A 17,835-nucleotide genomic window follows, 5' to 3' on the forward strand; every position below is an offset into this window, starting at 1 on the left:
CTCCAGCCTGGGTAACAGAGCTAGACTCTGTCTCAAAAAAAAAAAAAAAGAAAGAAAGAAATATTAGAGAGAACTTTGCCCGAGACCCTGAAATCCAGTTGTCCATAATCAGCAGGACCCCCACCATAGGACTGTTGGATGTTTAAAATCACAAGGCCACCTAACCTCTTTGGAGAAAACCTGTTACATGATGTATCAGTTAAAGTTCACTGTTGAGCCTTTGTGATACATTGAAGAAAAATGAAATTATTCACTTTGTGTGTCTATTAACACTTTAATTCCCCAAGGATTCCTTTTAACCAGTGCCTTCTTCAGGGTGCTAATTATAACTGCAGGTACCAGAAACAGCCAGTCAGACAGGCACATTCTCAGCAGTGAGACAGAGGAAGTGGGTGGGGAGAAGATGGAAGGAAGGATAGCACCAGTGTCTCTGAAAGAGGTTTCCATTTCTGCTTACATTTCATTGACCAAAATTTAGTCACATGGCCACTTGCTGCAAGGGATGCTGGGAAATGTGGTTTTCATTCCCAGCAACTGTGATTCCAGATGGAAATTAGGGCTGCTATTACAGAGGAAGAAGTGCAAAATAACGCTGAGTAGGCAATGGGAAGTTGGATCAGAAATGCTCACTTCCTCCTTTTCCCTCCCATGGCACTTTGTTTCCTCATCTGTAGTTCTTACTCTAACGCGTCCTAGAGAAGGGAACAGACCCTCAGCTTTGTGAAGTCTCTTATTCATATTTGAGCCCCCCACAGCTCCGGCAAAGGGGGGCTTGTTTGAGGCCTGTATCAAACTGTTATTTATTGAACACCTACATTCAAGGGGGCCAGACACTTTCCACACATTGTTCATGGTTTATTATGAGTTATATGTTTAGGATTTAATATTTATAAAAAGATATTGGTATATTTGATTTAAAGGAAAAGAAAAAGAGGTTCAAGAGAAGGGAAATCAAGTGTTGAGCCAGGATCTGACTTCAATGGTCTCCAAAGCTTGTGTCTTTCAAAACAACCCCAGGGGTTTTCAAATCGTGCCTGATGACTTCCAAGGTTCTGAGAGGTGGAGAAGACGGAACAAGAGCAGACAGGACTCCAGGTGCCCTCCCTCTCTTGAAGCAGGGCCTTTTCACATTTGCAGGGTGGGGTTCTATATGTGCTTTGCTTAAACAAAATTTGTACAGCTAAAAATGTTTGGAAATGATGGAGATACAAACCGTGCTGACTTGAGTGGCAGGATGTTAAAGTGGGAGAGAAACCACCAGCGTCCTCACCCATTTCTCACCTAACTGTCAGCCTGGTGCCCACTGTGGATCCCCCCCACACCCCATCCTCCCACCCAAATGACTGTTCAATATTGCTCTGAAGTTCCATCCCAAGTAAAAGCAGTTGTCATCGAAAAAACCATACCTCTTTAAGAGAGTTTGATCCAAGTCATAAACCATGGAAGAGATTTAGAAATGGCCTTTTCCCCATGGTACTAATCAAAATGGTTTAAAACCACAGAAGCCAGAAAACTGCATGAGGTTGCAAGCAGAAGGGTGGGTATTGATGACATGACAAACTCCTCGGCCTTCTCTCTCTGGCGGTACTTACCTTTGGCTTCCTGCAGTCGTGATCTATCACATCCATCTCTGCTGCCAGTGGGCTCCGAGGGGTTGTGTTCACAGGGCCCATTTTCCTGGTGTCTGCTGATGCTCTGGTGAAAGTTTGAGAGCTCTTCCTTGTTTCTCATCCAAGATATAATCACCAAGAGCTATAAAGAGGTTTTGGATAAGAAAAGCTTCCTGACTTGGGCATTTAACAAGACACACTGTAGAATTCCCAACCACAACTAGGTCCAAGATTCAGAATCAAGAAATGAAGTCAATCTGATATTGCTATTACAACCCAAATGCTTCCTGTGGTTGGATTTTTATTTGATAGGGCCTGGCATTGGGTGAGGGATGGAGACAATTTAGCTAGAAAAAGAAGAGTGAAAACAGCATTCTATGTGAGGAGGTGAAGTGGACAAGACATGGCAAAAGCTCATTAATTAAAGAGTTTGTGCAGGGGCTGGGTGCAGTGGCTCACACCTGTAATCCCAGCACTTTGGGAGGCAGAGGTGGGTGGATCATCTGAGGTCAGGAGTTCAAGACCAGTCCAGTCAACATGGTGAAACCTGTCCCTACTAAAAAATACAAAAATGAGCTGAGTGTGGTGGCACATGAAGGTAATCGCAGCTACTTGGGAGGCTGAGGCTCAAGAATCACTTGAACCCGGGAGGTGGAGATTGCAATGAGCCGAGATCACGCCACTGCGCTCCAGCCTGGGTGACAGAGCGAGACTTCATCTAAAAAAAAAAAAAAAAAGGGTTTGTGCAGGGACACTAGGGAAACCATGCTGGGAAGTTTGGGATCCATGTCAAGCAGATGGGACTTTGCTCTGCAGTAACTGTAAGCCAGACATTTCTGAACCGGGGAGTGAGCTGGTGGCCCTGGGATTTAGGAAAACAAATCTACTGACCACTTATGGAATGACATCATCATCATAAGAAGAACAGTAACGACCTGTTTAATGCTTTACAACATTATGCCATTTACTCCTTGCAACAGCTCAGCAAGGTGTTTTATAGAGGAGGCAACTAAGATTCAGGGTTTGGTTGGTCCTAGCCAGCAGAGACTTCCTGGGCACAGTGTGCCGCGGGCTCTTCTCACATCTGAGGACAGAGCTGTGAATAAGATGGACACTGGCCCTGTTCTCTGAGGGTTTGCAACTTCAGGGAGACAAATGTCAACAAATTATGACACAAATTTCATGACAGTTGTGAGGATTGCTGTCAGGGAAAAGTGTGGATGCTGTGGGAGAATCAGATGGGGAGGGAGGGGCTGAGCCTACCCTTAGGAGTCAGGAAAGGCTTCCCAGAGAAGGGACAGTGGAGCTGGCTGGAATAAGCAGGAAGAAAGACAACCAGGGAGGGTCAGTGGGGACGAGGGGTAGCTGGAGGCTTCCCAGCAAACGTCACAGTGCTTGCCAGGAGGTCACAGTGTCTTCTGGTGGCCAAGAAGGAATCTAGCTCAGCTCAGCTTGGCTTCAAGCCCACAGTCTCTCCTTGTTTCTAGAGACACGCTCCCTCCTCACACAGGCAGGCCAGCTGGTCTCAAATAATTAAAAGAAAAATCTGATTAAACTCTAAGGATTGGGTGGGCTCTCTTCCCTCTCATCTCTGTCACCTCATGGCATCCTGAAAACTAGATAGAGTGAGTGACGCTTGCCTATAATCCCAGCTACTCGGGAGGCTGAGGCAGGAGAATCACCTGGACCTGGGAGGCAGAGGTTGCAGTGAGCCAAGATCACCCTACTACACTCCAGCCTGGGCAACAGATAGAAATAATGAAAAACAACACTGTTTCAAGCCACATAATTTTTCCATAATTGTGGGCTAGCCTGGGCACCTCACACATTTGATATGGCATTGTATCTAGAAAGGAAGCATCTAGCGGGAGCAGGTCACTTGGAGATGCTGAGAATAGATCCCCCTCCCCTGCCCCTCACCAACCCCAGCCCTCCCAACCCAGCTGCAGCTGCCAGAAACCAAGAGGCCTGGGCAGCTCACAGGCAGCCTGAGGACACAGGGGTCCCTGTTGGAGACAACGACCTTCCTGTCTTTGAGATTCTTAAGGTCAGCCCCCAGCCCTGAGCCACATTCTCTTGATTCTTAAAATATTCTTAAGAAGCAAAAAATAATATTCACAATTTATAGATGAAGACAATGAGGTCCATAGAGAATGATCAGAGCCCGGGAGGGACAGGAAGCCTGGCCATGGCTGCACTTGTGTTTTGCGTGTGCACACACTGATGCAGCCTTCAGCTGTGGGAGGAGGTGACTCCCTTCGTGTGAACAGCCTGAGGTGGGAGGGGCTACACAGCGTCATAAGGGGCTGGCAGGGGCTTAGAGATCAAGCCTTTTTATTTTACAGCAGAGAAGCAGAGAGTTGATCACATGGCTGGTGGGTGGCAGGGGTTTCTGACTCCCAGCTCACTGCTCATTCCGCTCCTCCACATGACTCTGTTGTTAGCTAAAGAGTTTCTCCTGAATTATGAATGAGTGAAAGGAAATTACGTACGTATGGATGTGCTCATGGGCATGTGTAAGGCAGAGGGAGATTCACAGAGAGTATGCAAGTACCTGTGCTGTGAAAATCGGGATTGCTTTGAAACACTGACTCATAGTCATCCTAGCTCTGGTAAGTGTGAGTTCAGCTATAGAAACAAGCATATTTAATCCATTCATAACTGAGTTTCACTTTTCACATGCCTCTGGCAGCCCCCAGGGAATGACAAGACCAAGCACAATGTCCTCCTGGTTGGAGAACTCTGCCTGCTCACCAAGTTGTCTGGCCAGTACTTCTTGGCATGCTCTGCCTGCTTAGGAGCAAGACTTTTCCACATCCATCATGTCTTACTGTTGACCTATCACATCTGCCTGCCCCAGCTGCAGCAGGCTCCACCCATCTGTCTTCCTGACATCTTCACCACAGCTGGAGAGGGAGTGGCTAGTGTATTTATCATTTTTGTGAGCACAGACCACTGTGAGGCTCTGCAAACCTGCCACTGGAAAGTTCCATTTGTCTTCCTTTCTAAAGCAAATCTATGTGCTTTGGATCAGGAGCAGCTCCCAAGGTGTGACTTAGGCTGCCTGCTGCCCTCTGTCTTGTATGACTAAAAGGTCCCCTAAGAAACATGCCCGAGCCAGGCCCCTGCTGCCTCCGCTCCATCCTGGAAAAGTGAAAAGTGCCCACAGCAAGCCCCAGGTACCAGGAACAGAGCCCACTTTGCCATCTCAGATATCTCTTTCCTTCCACAGCAATTGCCCCGAGAGCCTCCTCCTTGAAGAAAAACCAGCCACCTGGCTCAGCCCTTCAACACTGTTTTTGGAGGTCCCTGACCTAGCTCAAAGGACTGTAGGTTCCTGTGAATGATCCTGTTAATTGGTCTGGGTTTTCCTCCCCTTCCTGTCAAATGCAGGAAATTAGACTTGACCTCTGCTCTGATCACTCTAAAATTATTCTTGGCACTGAAGACTTCCAGCCTTTGTAATCAGAGCATCTATTATCACCCGGATTAACGCCGATGTTCTGATGGGGCGGGATCCAAAGGCAGTGTGATTTCCATGATTCCTCGTCCCCATGTTGAGTGCAGATGTCTTTAAATGGAGTGAAATCATCTTTAATAAGCATGGATCAGCATTCAGATGGCTCCAGGGTGCATTAACAGATTCCCAGAAAAATGCCCCGTGCCAAACCACCTTATGGGACCCTTCCAGGTCCCACAAGGAAGAGGCAGGGAAAATCTCAAAGTCAATCCAATTCTCAGCCAAACCATTATGTGTTTAGGACAGACGCAGAAATGTGATGCTGTATTTTCCTCAGTGCTAATGGAGCAACATGCACGTCTCAGGCACATTAAAAGGAGGAAGGAGACAGAGACAGCAGAAAGCCACTGTGCCCTGAGCTCTAAAGAAGGGAAATAAAGTGAAGCCTTCTCAACCTCTAACTAGAATTCTGTAGGAAAGCTGCTTCATTGTTCTTTGCTTGACTTTTTTCTAGCCTTAAAATAGAAGTAAAGATTACACACACAGGCTTTTATATAAGTTACCTAGACTGTGTCTACAGAGTATATTGATTCATCTCACATTTATCAACCCCATATTTATAAACACAGTCATGCATCACTCAATGGGATACATTCTGGGAAATGCATCCTTAGGTGATTTCAATGTTGTGTGAAAATCATAGGTTGTACTTGCACAAACCTAGATAGTATAGTCTACTATACACCTAGGCAGTGTGGCATAGCCTATTGCTTTTAGGCTACAAACCTGTACAGCATGTTACTGTACTGAATACTGTAGGAAATTGCAACACAAATCACTAGGCAATAGGAACTAGAATCATTATCATCTTATGGGACCACCATCCTTAGGCGGTACATGACTGTATATGTACTCTGAGCCATGGAGGAGTCAATGATTATAACCCCTGTCATGAGAGGATCACATTTGTATTTTTCACCAAACACTTCACCCAGCACCTGGTACAGAGAAGGTGCTCAGTCAATGTTTGTGGAGTGAGTGGGAGGAATCCTTAGGAAATTAAAATCTAACTAGAGGTTATAGAGAAGTTCATAAATAATTGTACTACAAAGCGGAATGTGAAAGCACATTAAGAGACAGATGAACAAATAAAGATGTAGGAATAAAGGGGTAGGAGGCTGGGTGCTGTGGCTCACACCTGTAATCCCAGCACTTTGGGAGGCTAAGCTGGGTGGATCACCCGAGGTCAGGAGTTCCCAGCCAGCCTGACCAACATGGTGAAACCCCGTCTCCACTAAAATACAGGAATTAGCTGGGCGTGGTGGTGGGCGCCTCTAATCTCAGCTCCTCGGGAGGCTGAGGCAGGAGAATTGCATGAACCCAGGAGGTAGAGGTTGTAGTGAGCAGAGATCGCACCACTGCACTCCAGCCTGGGCAACAAGAGTGAAACTCTGTCTAAAAAAAAAAATAAATAAAATACAATAAAATAAAGGGGTAGGAAGGTGACGTGCAGGCTGCAGGAAGTACAGAACATTTCTGTTCGTGAAGGCATCAGGTGGAACATGAGTGGGAAGGAGAGAGGGTAAATGCCTTCTAGGTTGAAGCCAAAGCAGCAGCCACAGGCAGAGGAAGGAAGCTGGGGAGACATCCGGTCGGTCACAACAAGTCTACCCAGACAGACAGGTGGTGCACAGGAGATGAGGGCTGTAGGGAAGGGAGGGAGGCTCCTGCCCTTGGTGGAGCACTTGACATAGGTCAGACTCAGGGCAGGGCACTGTCCCATCTCTGTCCTCACACCTGCCCCTCCAGGTAGAAAGCATGGCCATTTCACACATGAGCTACATCCTGGTCCAATCACCAGCAAGCGGCAACTCCAGGATCTGTCCCTAGGTCTCTCTGGCACCAAAGCTCTTCTCCCCCTCCATTAAGAAAGAAAAATATTATTAAGACCAAGAGAGCCCTTGACCTTGAGGTAGAATGAGGACTCAGTGTGTTGGTAAGGGGGACCCATGGAGAGATGGGTCTTAGGGAGAACATGAGGCAGCAGTAGTTGTAGGCAGTAGGAAGAACAGGGCATGGCCCAAAAATACCCATTAGGAACCCGTGGCAGGGGGTTAGGTGGCAGGCTCTGGGACTGGGATAGCAGGGTTGGAAGAGAGGACACCAGCATCAGAGGCATTCTCCCAAGAGCTTCAGAATAATTAAATGTGGGAAGCACAAAAAGGGGAAGAGGAAGAGGTGGGTTCCCAAAATGGGGGAGATAGGAAGAGGAGCTGGCTGTAGGGAAAGAGGATTAATTAGTTTGGGACATACACACACCAAAATCAACCCCTAAGTATTGCCAGCCATTGAATTCATTGCTCTCTTCCTCCTTCACTGCCCTGAGCCTTTTCACCTGCTGCATGGGAAATACCCTATGCAACCATTTCCCAGGGACCAGCTATGGACCAGGCACAGGTTAGGCCCTTTGTGGTCAGGGAGTTCACAGTGTAGCGGGGGAGACCCAGGCAAATGCTCTGACAGCCCCAGAGGGCCATGCAAGGACTCAGTGTGTACCTGAGGCAGTGAGTGAGGGGACATCCTCTTTCTGCATGTGTGACCAGGGATGGCTCTGAGGATGCTGCCACAGACTTGCTTTCTGCAGAGACCGTGAACGAGAACCAAAAGCTACCTCAATTCTGTCATGCCTCTATCGTCTCAGTGTGAAGGCCAAGGAGGCAGAAAGGACCCCAAGTCACTGGCCTCACTGATGTGATGAGGCTCATTTGCACACTCATCTTAGCACACTTGCCCTGGTCACCAGGTACCCAGGCTCAGGAGGCCCTGGGCCCACTGAGAGAGAATTGAGTGGGAGAGTCTTGAAAACTCCAACTCGGGTGGGAATTCCAGCCTATTGAAGGGAATCCACTGTCTCGCGCTTCTTCTCCTGGGAGAGCAGAGAGCTTTGGCATAGATGGGGAGGGTAATGTATCTAGGAGTGGCCTTCCGTGCTCTGGGCTGCTGATAGAGCTGCCACTCACAGTCTTTCCCGGTGACAGGAGGTCACTTGGGTCAGCTCCTTGGACTCATGGGCACTGAGGACCCCCCTTCCAGGCTAGGTGGGGGCAGGCAGCACCAGGTAGGTGCCCGGCCCTGTCCCACTGGCTCACGGTCTCCCTCTCTGTACCCCATCCAGCCTCAAGCCCTTCTCAGGATGTGCAGGATGCCAGGCGGCCACGGAGCAGGAATCCCTCCGCCTGGACTGTGGAGGACGTGGTGTGGTTTGTGAAGGACGCTGACCCGCAGGCTCTGGGGCCTCACGTGGAGCTCTTCAGAAAGCACGTATGCGAGTGGTGGATTTGACCTTGGGGGGATTGGAGGAGCAGGCATGGAAGGAGAGTGAGGTCCAGGGAGCTGCGGGATGCTGCCAGGGGAGGTGGCGGGGGGGCTCTAAACTAAGCCCTAGGGGCACCCTCAAGGGAGCCAGAGATGAGAGGGACAGGTACAACCACAGGCTCCTCAGAGCAGAACGACCACTTAATATGTTTTTAAAGGAATATTTGCCCAATCTGTTCTCTCATGTTGGCCTTCATCAGGAGGGCCTGCTTCCTGCCCATCCAGCCGTCTGTGCATACAACAAATATTGATGGCACACCTACGACATCCCAGGCAAACCACAGTAGCGCCTGTTCCTAAACCACTTCAAGGATTAATTAGAAAATGCACAAAAGGTGTTCAGCACGGTTCCTGGCTCAGACAGCCTTCACTGAGCCGAGAGCATTATGATGATTTTGAGATATGCTAAAATACAGGGAGATGGTAATTTTTTTTTTTAAAGATAAGAATCAGTAATTTACCTGCTAGGCTTACTATACTCATTTTGTTTTTGTTTGAGACGGAGTCTCACTCTGTCACTCAGGCGGGAATGCAGTGGTGCAATCTCAATCTTGGCTCACTGCAGCCTCTGCCTCCCCAGTTCAAGCAATTCTTGTGCCTCAGTCTCCCGAGCAGCTGGGATTACAGGCGCCCGCCACCATGCCTGGCTAATTTTTGTATTTTTAGTCAAGACAGGGTTTCACCTTATTGGCCAGGCTGGTCTCATCCCAAAGTGCTGGGATGACAGACGTGAGCTGCCGTGCCTGGCACTGTACTCATTTTGTATTGTGCTGTAACAGATTACCACCAACATAGTGGCCTCACACAATCCACATTCTCTGTCTAACCGCTCTGGGGTTCAGGAGCCTGGCATGGGTCTCACTGGGCTCAGCCAGCAAGGCTGCCTTTCCTTCTGGAGGTTCTAGGAGAATCCGCTTGGTTGTCTTTTCCGGCTTCTAGATCCACCATCAGTCCTTGGCTCCTGTCCCCCCTGCCATCATCTTTAAAGCCTGTAACATCAAGCTGAGGCCTGTTTGGCTGCTTGGGCTGCCATCCCTGGTTGTCACTGCTGATGTCCTCTTCCATGTTTAAGGAGTTTTGTGATTACACAGCCGCCCCCTCCCCACCCACCCGGCCCCATAATCTGGGATAATCTCCCTACTTTAAAGTCAGCTGATTAGCAAGCTTAATCCCACCTGCAACCTTAATTCCCCTTTGCCATCTAACTTGACATTCACAAGTTTGGGGACTAGAATCCAGACATCGTGCATGGAGGGGAAGGAGCGTTATTCCGCCTTCCACAGTGACCATTATTTTTGTTTCCTGTTTCTCACTTTATTTGGTCATTCTGTCATAGAAATCATGCTCTCCGATCTGAGGAGGATTCTCATCTAACTCAGCACTCGTCTTTTATTAGGCATATGTTGGCCTCACCTAACAATGGGGCTTTGAGACCAGGAACCACAGAGTGGGTTATGCTTGGACAGATTTGGGTGGGGGGAGTCTGGCTGTCTTCCGGGGTGGGAGGAGACGGTGGGAGTCCAGGAGGTGAGGGAAATAAAAGACAGTAGAAAATGAGGCTCCTGGGAGCGACCCACAGGTAAGCCTTGCCCACTGCCATGTTGCCAAAGACATGGAGAATGAGTGACACAGAGTGGGTGCTCCATCAGTACTGGTTGGCTGGGCAGATGAATGAGAGGGCTGGTGACCCTGGCACCGTTACATGAGTCCTGTAACTATGTCTCTTCTCCCCGCCTGAGCACCTCAGATTTCTACCCTCTGTCTCCAGTGATCTGAAAATAGCACTAAAGGTGACCATGGAAGCCCAGCCTTGCTAGGTTCATGAACTCAGCATGCATTCTGGAGGGTGACCATTTTCAATGACCAATGGCAGCAGCACCGGGACCAAACCGCAAAGGACTGGCTCATCCCCTTAGTAGTTCTTTGTGCTGAACCCTGAGATGAAGCAGGTGCATTCTTTAGTGTATTCCATCTAGTGGAACAGACAGGGCTAAACACATCTGAAATCCTCCATTGGGTGGAATGAGTAGTTTTGTCATCAGCTAAAGGTAGGTGGACCTACCAAGAAAAGAAATGAGAAATTAGGGCAATAGGTGGAGGTTTGGAATGGAAAGACCCTCTAGTTTCAGTGTCTAATGGATGACACTTCTTGCCCCTTTAGCCAAGGTTGGATGAGGAGATAAACTTCCTAAGTGGGATATTGGGAACACATATGGGGTTGTGTTTGATTCCTTCTATGAGGGGAGGGCAGGAATATGAAACATCCCGTGTGTCAGATGACTACAGGGAGATGATGGGGAGAGGAGAACACAGTATTTGTTTGCTTTAATATTTTAAAAGATCTTGCCCCAGGACCAAGAGAATATGCTGCCTAAATCATTCCATAGGCCCTGAGCACATCCCCTGACCATACTTTAACCTTAGCCACTGTTTGATGACTCTGACCATCTTCTGGGTTTTCTTTCTTCTGATCCTATCCCACCAGGAGATTGATGGCAATGCTCTGCTGTTGCTGAAGAGTGACATGGTCATGAAGTACCTGGGCCTGAAGCTGGGACCTGCACTAAAACTCTGCTACCACATTGACAAACTGAAGCAAGCCAAGTTCTGACTTTTTAAAAAAGACAGAAGCGAAACCCAAAACAACAGATCTCAAGATTATCTTCTGCCTTACCAACATCCCACCAACATCACAAAATAGACTCTCCTCTTAAAATTAACAGCCACAAAGACGTGGTCTTTTTATAAAACTTGTGAATCTTTGCCTTTTAAAGAATTTAACGTGGACCTTTTTGAAAGGCTCCTCTGTGTTAATAATTTGCCAAAAAATTACAAAAGCCTCTGATTTTTAACATCCCTGTTATGCTGATTTCTCTTAAAGTGGGTCCTATTTGCATAATGAGAGAGTGTGGAACTGAATGCTTATGTCCAAGGAAAGTTCTGGAGGGTTCAAAGGATGAAAGAAGGACCTTTCCCTGCAGTCTCCGCAGGGACACCCACCTCAGCACCATCTGCCTCTAACTCTGACCTGGGGACCTATCCGTGTGAGCCTTGTTTGCCTCAGCTCTGGAAGCTGACTTCTGAAGATGACTGCCTCACCTTGCACTATCTGGAAAACTTGAATTATTTTGCTCCATGAAAGAAAAGGAAAAAAAATAAAAAAACTTTTCTATTCCTAGAAAATCTGAAGTACTGTGTTGCTCCGCTAGAGGGCAGACTGCTAATGAAATTTCAGGACCCTGACTGACTGCCGTAGCAAGATTTTTCAGTACTGCGTGGATGGGTTACGGTGTCTGTGAACAAGATCTAGCCCACACAGAAACAGGGGATTTATTCCACAGTTAGCACCACAGATTGCGACTTGGGAAGAAACCATCAGCTAGAGGGGTCTAGTTCGTATCCAATCATTATTGACTGACTGACTGATACTCAACTAGCAAAGGCAAGAATTTGGAAGCACGCTCTACCCAGATGGGACTTTGGAGTTCCTTCTCTTCCAGAGTCCTCATTGAGGTGTTGAAGTGTTGGCATGCCGAAGAATCTTAGTGACATTTAGCCATGGGTGTTTCTTTAAAAAAGGAAAAGAAAATGTCTCAACGAAGCTTTGAAATGGGAGAGTGTTGATTTCTAGTTACATTGCTGGGTTATGTAGTTGTATCTGTGGCTAATTTTTCTAGTCCTCAACAAATACACAGACATGCTATTATGGGGTTTAATTCAATTTACAGATAGGTTTTCCTTCCTCACCGTGGAGTAATAGAAAAAATTGATTTTCTGCCCCTTTGCAGCTGTGTCCAGAGAAGGACAATGAATCCACAATTTATTAGGCAGAGGGACAACTTCTCCACCATTCATTTTATCCTTCCCTTTTCTCTATTTCCCTCCCTGTCTCTTCTTCTTCTTCACACTGAGCAGAAAACATACCTTCAAAATGAATTCGCCTTTGCCATGTGTATAATCTCTTCCTTAAAAGGACATCAACAGTGTCAGAGATGAGGAGATGAACATTAGATTTTGGAATTTCTGGGAGGGAGAGGGTTAGGGATGACTCAGGGCCTCCCTTGGCCCAGTGGTGAATCAGAAAAAGCACCCGTTTCTCCGGGATACAACCTGAGCAGGGGTCTCAGCTGGCAAGTGGAGCAGGGTGGGAGCTCAACTTCCTCACCCCTTGATCAGCTGCTGTTGTGCAGAACATGAATTGCATAACCTTGAGGGCAGCCCTGGGTAGATCTGCATAGTGACCCTCTATATAGTTAGAATCCAGATGAAGGCCAGAAGAAATAGTCCATGTCATGCCGTTAGACCCGCTTTGATGTGCTGTATTTGAGAAAGCACATCGTAGCCTCCTTTTCAGACACACAAATGGTGGCTGGAGTGAGAGCATAGCAGAGAAGGGGAGGAGGAGAATGTACTAAACTTGCTCACTGAATTGAGCTAGAGTGTGGAAGAGCTTGATGTCTGATGGTTTTGTTACAGGAACGGGTTCCCGATCCAGACCTCAAGAAAGGGCGCTTGGATCTCGTGCAAGAAAGAATTCAGGGCGTGTCCATAGAGTAAAGTGAACGCAAGTTTATTAAGAAAGTAAAGGAATGAAAGAACGACTACCTCGTAGTCAGAGCAGCTCTGAGGGCTGCTGGTTGCCCATTTTTATGATTATTTATTGATAATATGCTAAACAAGGGGGGAGTATTCATGCCTCCTCCTTTTAGATCATATAGGGTAACTTCCTGACATTGCCATGGCATTTGTAAACTGTCGCGGCACTGGTGGTGGTATAGCAGTGAGGACAACCAGAGGTCACTCTCGTTGCCATCTTGGTTTTGGTGGGTTTTAGCCAACTTCTTTACTGCAGCCTGTTCCATCAGAAGGTCTTTATGACCTGTATCTTTTGTGCTGACCTCCTGTCTCATCCTGTGACTCAGAATGCCTTAGCCATCTGGGAATGCAGCCCAGTAGGTCTCAGCCTCATTTTACCAGCTCCTGTTCAAGATGGAGTTGCTCTGGTTTAAACGCCTCTGACAGGTTCAGCACCTGAGAAAAGTACCTTGAATCAGGCCTTGGGGCAGAGTCTTCAAGATTTTAAGGTGATAGGGCCTGTCTCTCAAGAGTTTATTAATGGTAAGTGCTCACTGCTAGTCTAGACTTAGATACATTTCCCTCAAAACAGCCACGGACAGGTTATGTATTCAGAACTGCCAGTGCGAAAACAATGAGATCCAGAAAAATCCCACAATAACCCAGGTTTTTCACTCATCTTTATTTTTCTCAATCTTCCGATACTTGTGGTACCTCTTCCATGAACAGATACCTCATGTAGTGACTTCCAGTAATACGTTTTCAAAACTTCCTACCCACCCTCATCAGCGCCTCCCTCACTACAGAGTCACAAACATTGGTGCTTTCAAATAAAAATCAGCCCCAAACAATGTCAGAGATCCCTCGAGTAGTTTTCAGGGGAGAGATAGGTTCTCATTTCAAGTCTCGGAGAAAACTGGATCCACGTTCACGTGGAACTGCTCTCACGGAGGTGCTATCTCATTTCGCATTAAACTTTAAGCAGGACAGATTGCTGAAGCCATGATATTTAAGGTTTGACTTTTTAAAAATCTCATTACTCTTAAAATAAATGCTGCCACATCAGAGAATAACCTGGGGAGGAAAATCTTCCTTGACTGCTTCTGCACTGAAATGCAATTAGCCAACTAAATTATTGTAGCAATACTGCAATTATAATTAATTTTCACCGCTCTCAAAAATCTTGTCAAACCAGGAGGCTAAATAGCTTCACAAATGTAAAACACACCAGGCCATTTCCTCTAAACAGACCTTAAAGGGTTAGGCCACGTGGGTCACCCTTGTCCAAATGAGAGCCGACTTGAGGGCCTCTCACTTGTATAGATATGGTACTTGTTATTCCATTGCAGTAGCTTTGCTTCAGGTTGTAGTGAATAATGATATCATTTTGCATAATTCCAAATTAGACTGTGTATGTGTGTGTGCCTGTGTTCATGCTCCAAACATTTCCAATTACACTTGTCTGTTAAACACTGGAAAAAAAAAATCAAGAGACAATTCTATTGCCTAAGGCCTTTTAAATATTTCATGAATCACATTATTCCCTGTGCGAAGACTTTAGGTGAAAGCCGTGGGACTTTGTGTGTGTGTGTGTGTGTGTGTGTGTGTGTGTGTGTGTGTTTCCTGACACTGTAGTTGGAAGAGCCTTAGAAAGTGAGTGCTTGGGAGTGTATGAGCCATTGCCTTTGCTTGGTTTGCAATATGGAGGCAGAACCCACTGTGGTCTGGTTGCTACTACTAAGTGTCCCCTCTTATTCTACTAGGGTATGCCCTTGAGAAAGCCGGGAGACCAGGGCTGTTCTGGGACTCTGGGCCTGCCCCCTCAGGAGGATGATTGTATGTGCCAAGCCTGGGCTCCAGGTGACTCTGGGGAGATGCCTTGCTGGGGAGCCCACGGCAGGGGAACAATTGTCTTGTGGGCATTTAGCACCTACCAGAGAGTACACGGAGCTCCCACCATTTCCCTGCAGCAGGGCTGCTACTATATTAAATACATTGGGAAGGAGTATGGGACTAGGGCTGGTTTACTGGAGAAGCAAACCAGTGAGAGAGGGAGGCCTACACCATAAGTTTCTTAGGAAAACAATGAACGCAGCGATTCTAACAGCCCCAACCCTTCATCCTGCAATAATCTATTTTTGTATCTATGTGCTGTACAGAATATTTCTTATTTTTTAATTAAAATTCTTTTAAAATAATTTTTGAGATGGTTTTAGGAGAATTTTGTCAAATCTCTGAAGATGATTGGAGATGCCCATAGGTGACCAGGGACTGAAATTTAGTCGTTGTCAGAAGTTCTCGAAAGATGGAAATAGTCTGCTCTTGTTCTAAAGAAACAGCGAGGTTTTCATATGTGTAAGCGGTCGGCAGGCACTGTCTGGCCTCTGTGCCGAAGGGGTCACTTCTCAGCTCTTCTCCACTGGGGACAGAGGGGAAGGGGATTGGACTCACTTTTTTTTAAAACCTCAGATAACAAGACATGGAATTGTGAAAGAGTAGGTGATTTTTTAAAAAACTGCAATCTTTTTTTAAGGAGAGGGGTGCAAACCTGTCCGTGGGTCTGATTTTTTTTTTTTTTTTTTTTTTTGGTCATAAACATTCTAAGAACTGAGCACCTGCCGGGCTCTCCTGTTGCCTTGCCATGTGCCCTATCCCTCCCCTGTGGCATGAGAGGGCCTCACTGAGAACCCTGGGGATGGTCCAGCAGATGGTCAGACATGCAGGGGAACAAACCTTCTTGTTTCCATTCTGTGATGTCAAACCCAGCAGCATCACCCCCTCCACCTGCAGGCAGCTCCTGTGTGTCCCGCCCTGCTCCTGCATGAAGTGCCCTGGGCACCTCAGCTTCTGGGGTGTTATCCACTCCAACGGTTATCCTAATCCAAGATGATCCCTGCACAGACAATTGGAAGCTGGATTTTTGGAAATCTAGCATTTGCTTGAAAGAGAATCACTGTTATTTACTGCCACCAGGTAAGGATAATGAAAGCAAGTCTGCTAACAATAGACTTGGTGTAATGGTTCTAATGCTAATAAGCAACTGCTGGGACACTTTCCGTGGTAAATTCCTTTGTAGTTTCGGTGGTGTTATCACACTTGGGCCTCACCAAGATGCCAGCCTGGAGAGAACACTCGCTGTGACCCTCCCAGGCTTCAGGAAATGCCCCCGACTTAGAAGCAGTTCTAGGCAAAAGCACACTTTTAGAGGAGGATTTGCTTTTCTTCACTGTGCTTTCACAAGAGAGGCCCCAGATCTGCGCTCTTAAAATCCTACATAAGGAGCCTGGAGGTTCTCCCCATGCTTAGCATTGGGCTCCATTTCCTGCAGAGGAAAAGATGGCAGGTAGAGCCATGGGTGATTAAACAGTGATGCTAGACAGTGTGGGGCCAGCAGCATCTTTCCATTTGAAGGGTCTACATATACCACACAGACCACCTATACCTCAGCTGTCTTCCCACCCTACCCTGCTCTAGGACTTGACCACATGGTCTGAGCCTTAGAGTCAGTTCCATGCACTAGGCTCTTGCACAGGCCAACATCAACCTCTTCTGTTGGCTCCCACTTTGGAATGCACCGGAAGCCTTGCTTCTGCAAACAGCTCATTATGAAATAATGGCGCCTCACTAGGTGTCGCTTTACAGCAATGATGTATGACTGAAGGCCACCTCTACCATAAATGTAGCATCCTCAACTACATTCTTTCAAAAGTGTTGTTGGAAACCCATCATCATCCCTTGAGGGTGGATTTTTTTTTTCTTTTTGGAGAAAGCCAAAGCCACTGGGCTCATGCCTGGTGCGTGACATGGGTAATCAGTTTCAGGTTTCAAATCATGTGTTTTCACACACATGCGTTTGTCTTTTCCTTGTGTGTTTTCTTACTTGGTACAAACAGTTTGAACAATAACAGCCACAATTCACTGGTTAACTTAAATATATTAGGCAGGTATTAAAATAAGGAGCAGCAATGTATGGACTACTTTGAAGGACAACAGTATTTGGATGTATAACATTCAACATATTCATTTTAAAGTAATGTTACTGCTATATCCTTAGGCATGGTAAGCTGAGGATATTGTGAGTGTTTGCAAACATACAGAGACCACCCTCACACGTAGAATCCTAGAATCCTACAGTTGGGAAAAAGAGGTCTTGGGGGACACCTGGACAGCTCCCCTCCAGTGTAGAACCTTCTGCCCCATGGGTTCCACATTGCTCTTTGTGGGGCAGAGCATGGTACAGTGTACAAGAAACAAGCTCTCCAAGTCATCTCCCCCCGTACCTCCATCTCCTCATCTGGAAAAGGAGCGGAGTCATCCAGATGACCTTTAAAAGCATTTCCAGCTCAGTTACTTTGGCCAAGGCCAGTAAGGCTGTGCTGCCATAGTAGTTATAGGCTCTTGACTCCTCTCTCTTCTTTTTCATGTCTGCTGGTTTCTGCCTCTCCTCCTTTGCAACCTCATCTAGATATTTTTTGATCCTCTTCTCTCATGGGCCCATAACTTCTCAAGGCCATGTAAGCACCACTTGGCCATTCTTTCCCACTCGTTTTTTACTTTTCATTCTATTATTTCTTCCTGACTCCATGTTTTTTTGTTGGTTTGTTTTCTTTTTTGTCTTTCTCCATTCCACCAGCTCAAATGCCTTTGGGGATAGAGACGGGGTAGAGAAAGAAATAAGAGTAAGCCAACTCTGTTCTCCCTAGCCCAGCAGTTCTGACCTCTGTCCAGTTGTCACCCACCCACAGCATTTCTTGACTCTGCCCCGCTTCCTGCCCAATCTCCACTTGTTCTATTTCTCAAGGTCTAACCCTCTCA

General features: G+C 46.9%; 1 protein-coding gene across 11 annotated transcripts in view; it reads left to right on the plus strand.

Annotated features, from left to right (window-relative positions):
* SCML4 (Scm polycomb group protein like 4) overlaps positions 1–14,093 on the plus strand; it is a 121,657-nt gene extending 107,564 nt beyond the window's left edge. For 9 of the 11 annotated variants that reach the window (XM_023205951.2, XM_023205956.2, XM_023205950.2 and 6 more), the window contains 2 exons: positions 8,246–8,391; positions 10,931–14,093. In XM_023205951.2, the coding sequence (XP_023061719.1) occupies positions 8,246–8,391; positions 10,931–11,056 (272 nt within the window). In that variant the 3' untranslated portion in view covers positions 11,057–14,093. The remainder of the gene's footprint in view (positions 1–8,245; positions 8,392–10,930) is intronic. The other 2 variants (XM_023205953.3, XM_023205960.3) reach the window with 2 other exon arrangements.
* Positions 14,094–17,835: the final 3,742 nt, after the last annotated feature.

The sequence above is a fragment of the Piliocolobus tephrosceles genome, chromosome 5 (genome assembly GCF_002776525.5).
Source record: "Piliocolobus tephrosceles isolate RC106 chromosome 5, ASM277652v3, whole genome shotgun sequence".
Lineage (NCBI taxonomy): Eukaryota > Metazoa > Chordata > Mammalia > Primates > Cercopithecidae > Piliocolobus > Piliocolobus tephrosceles.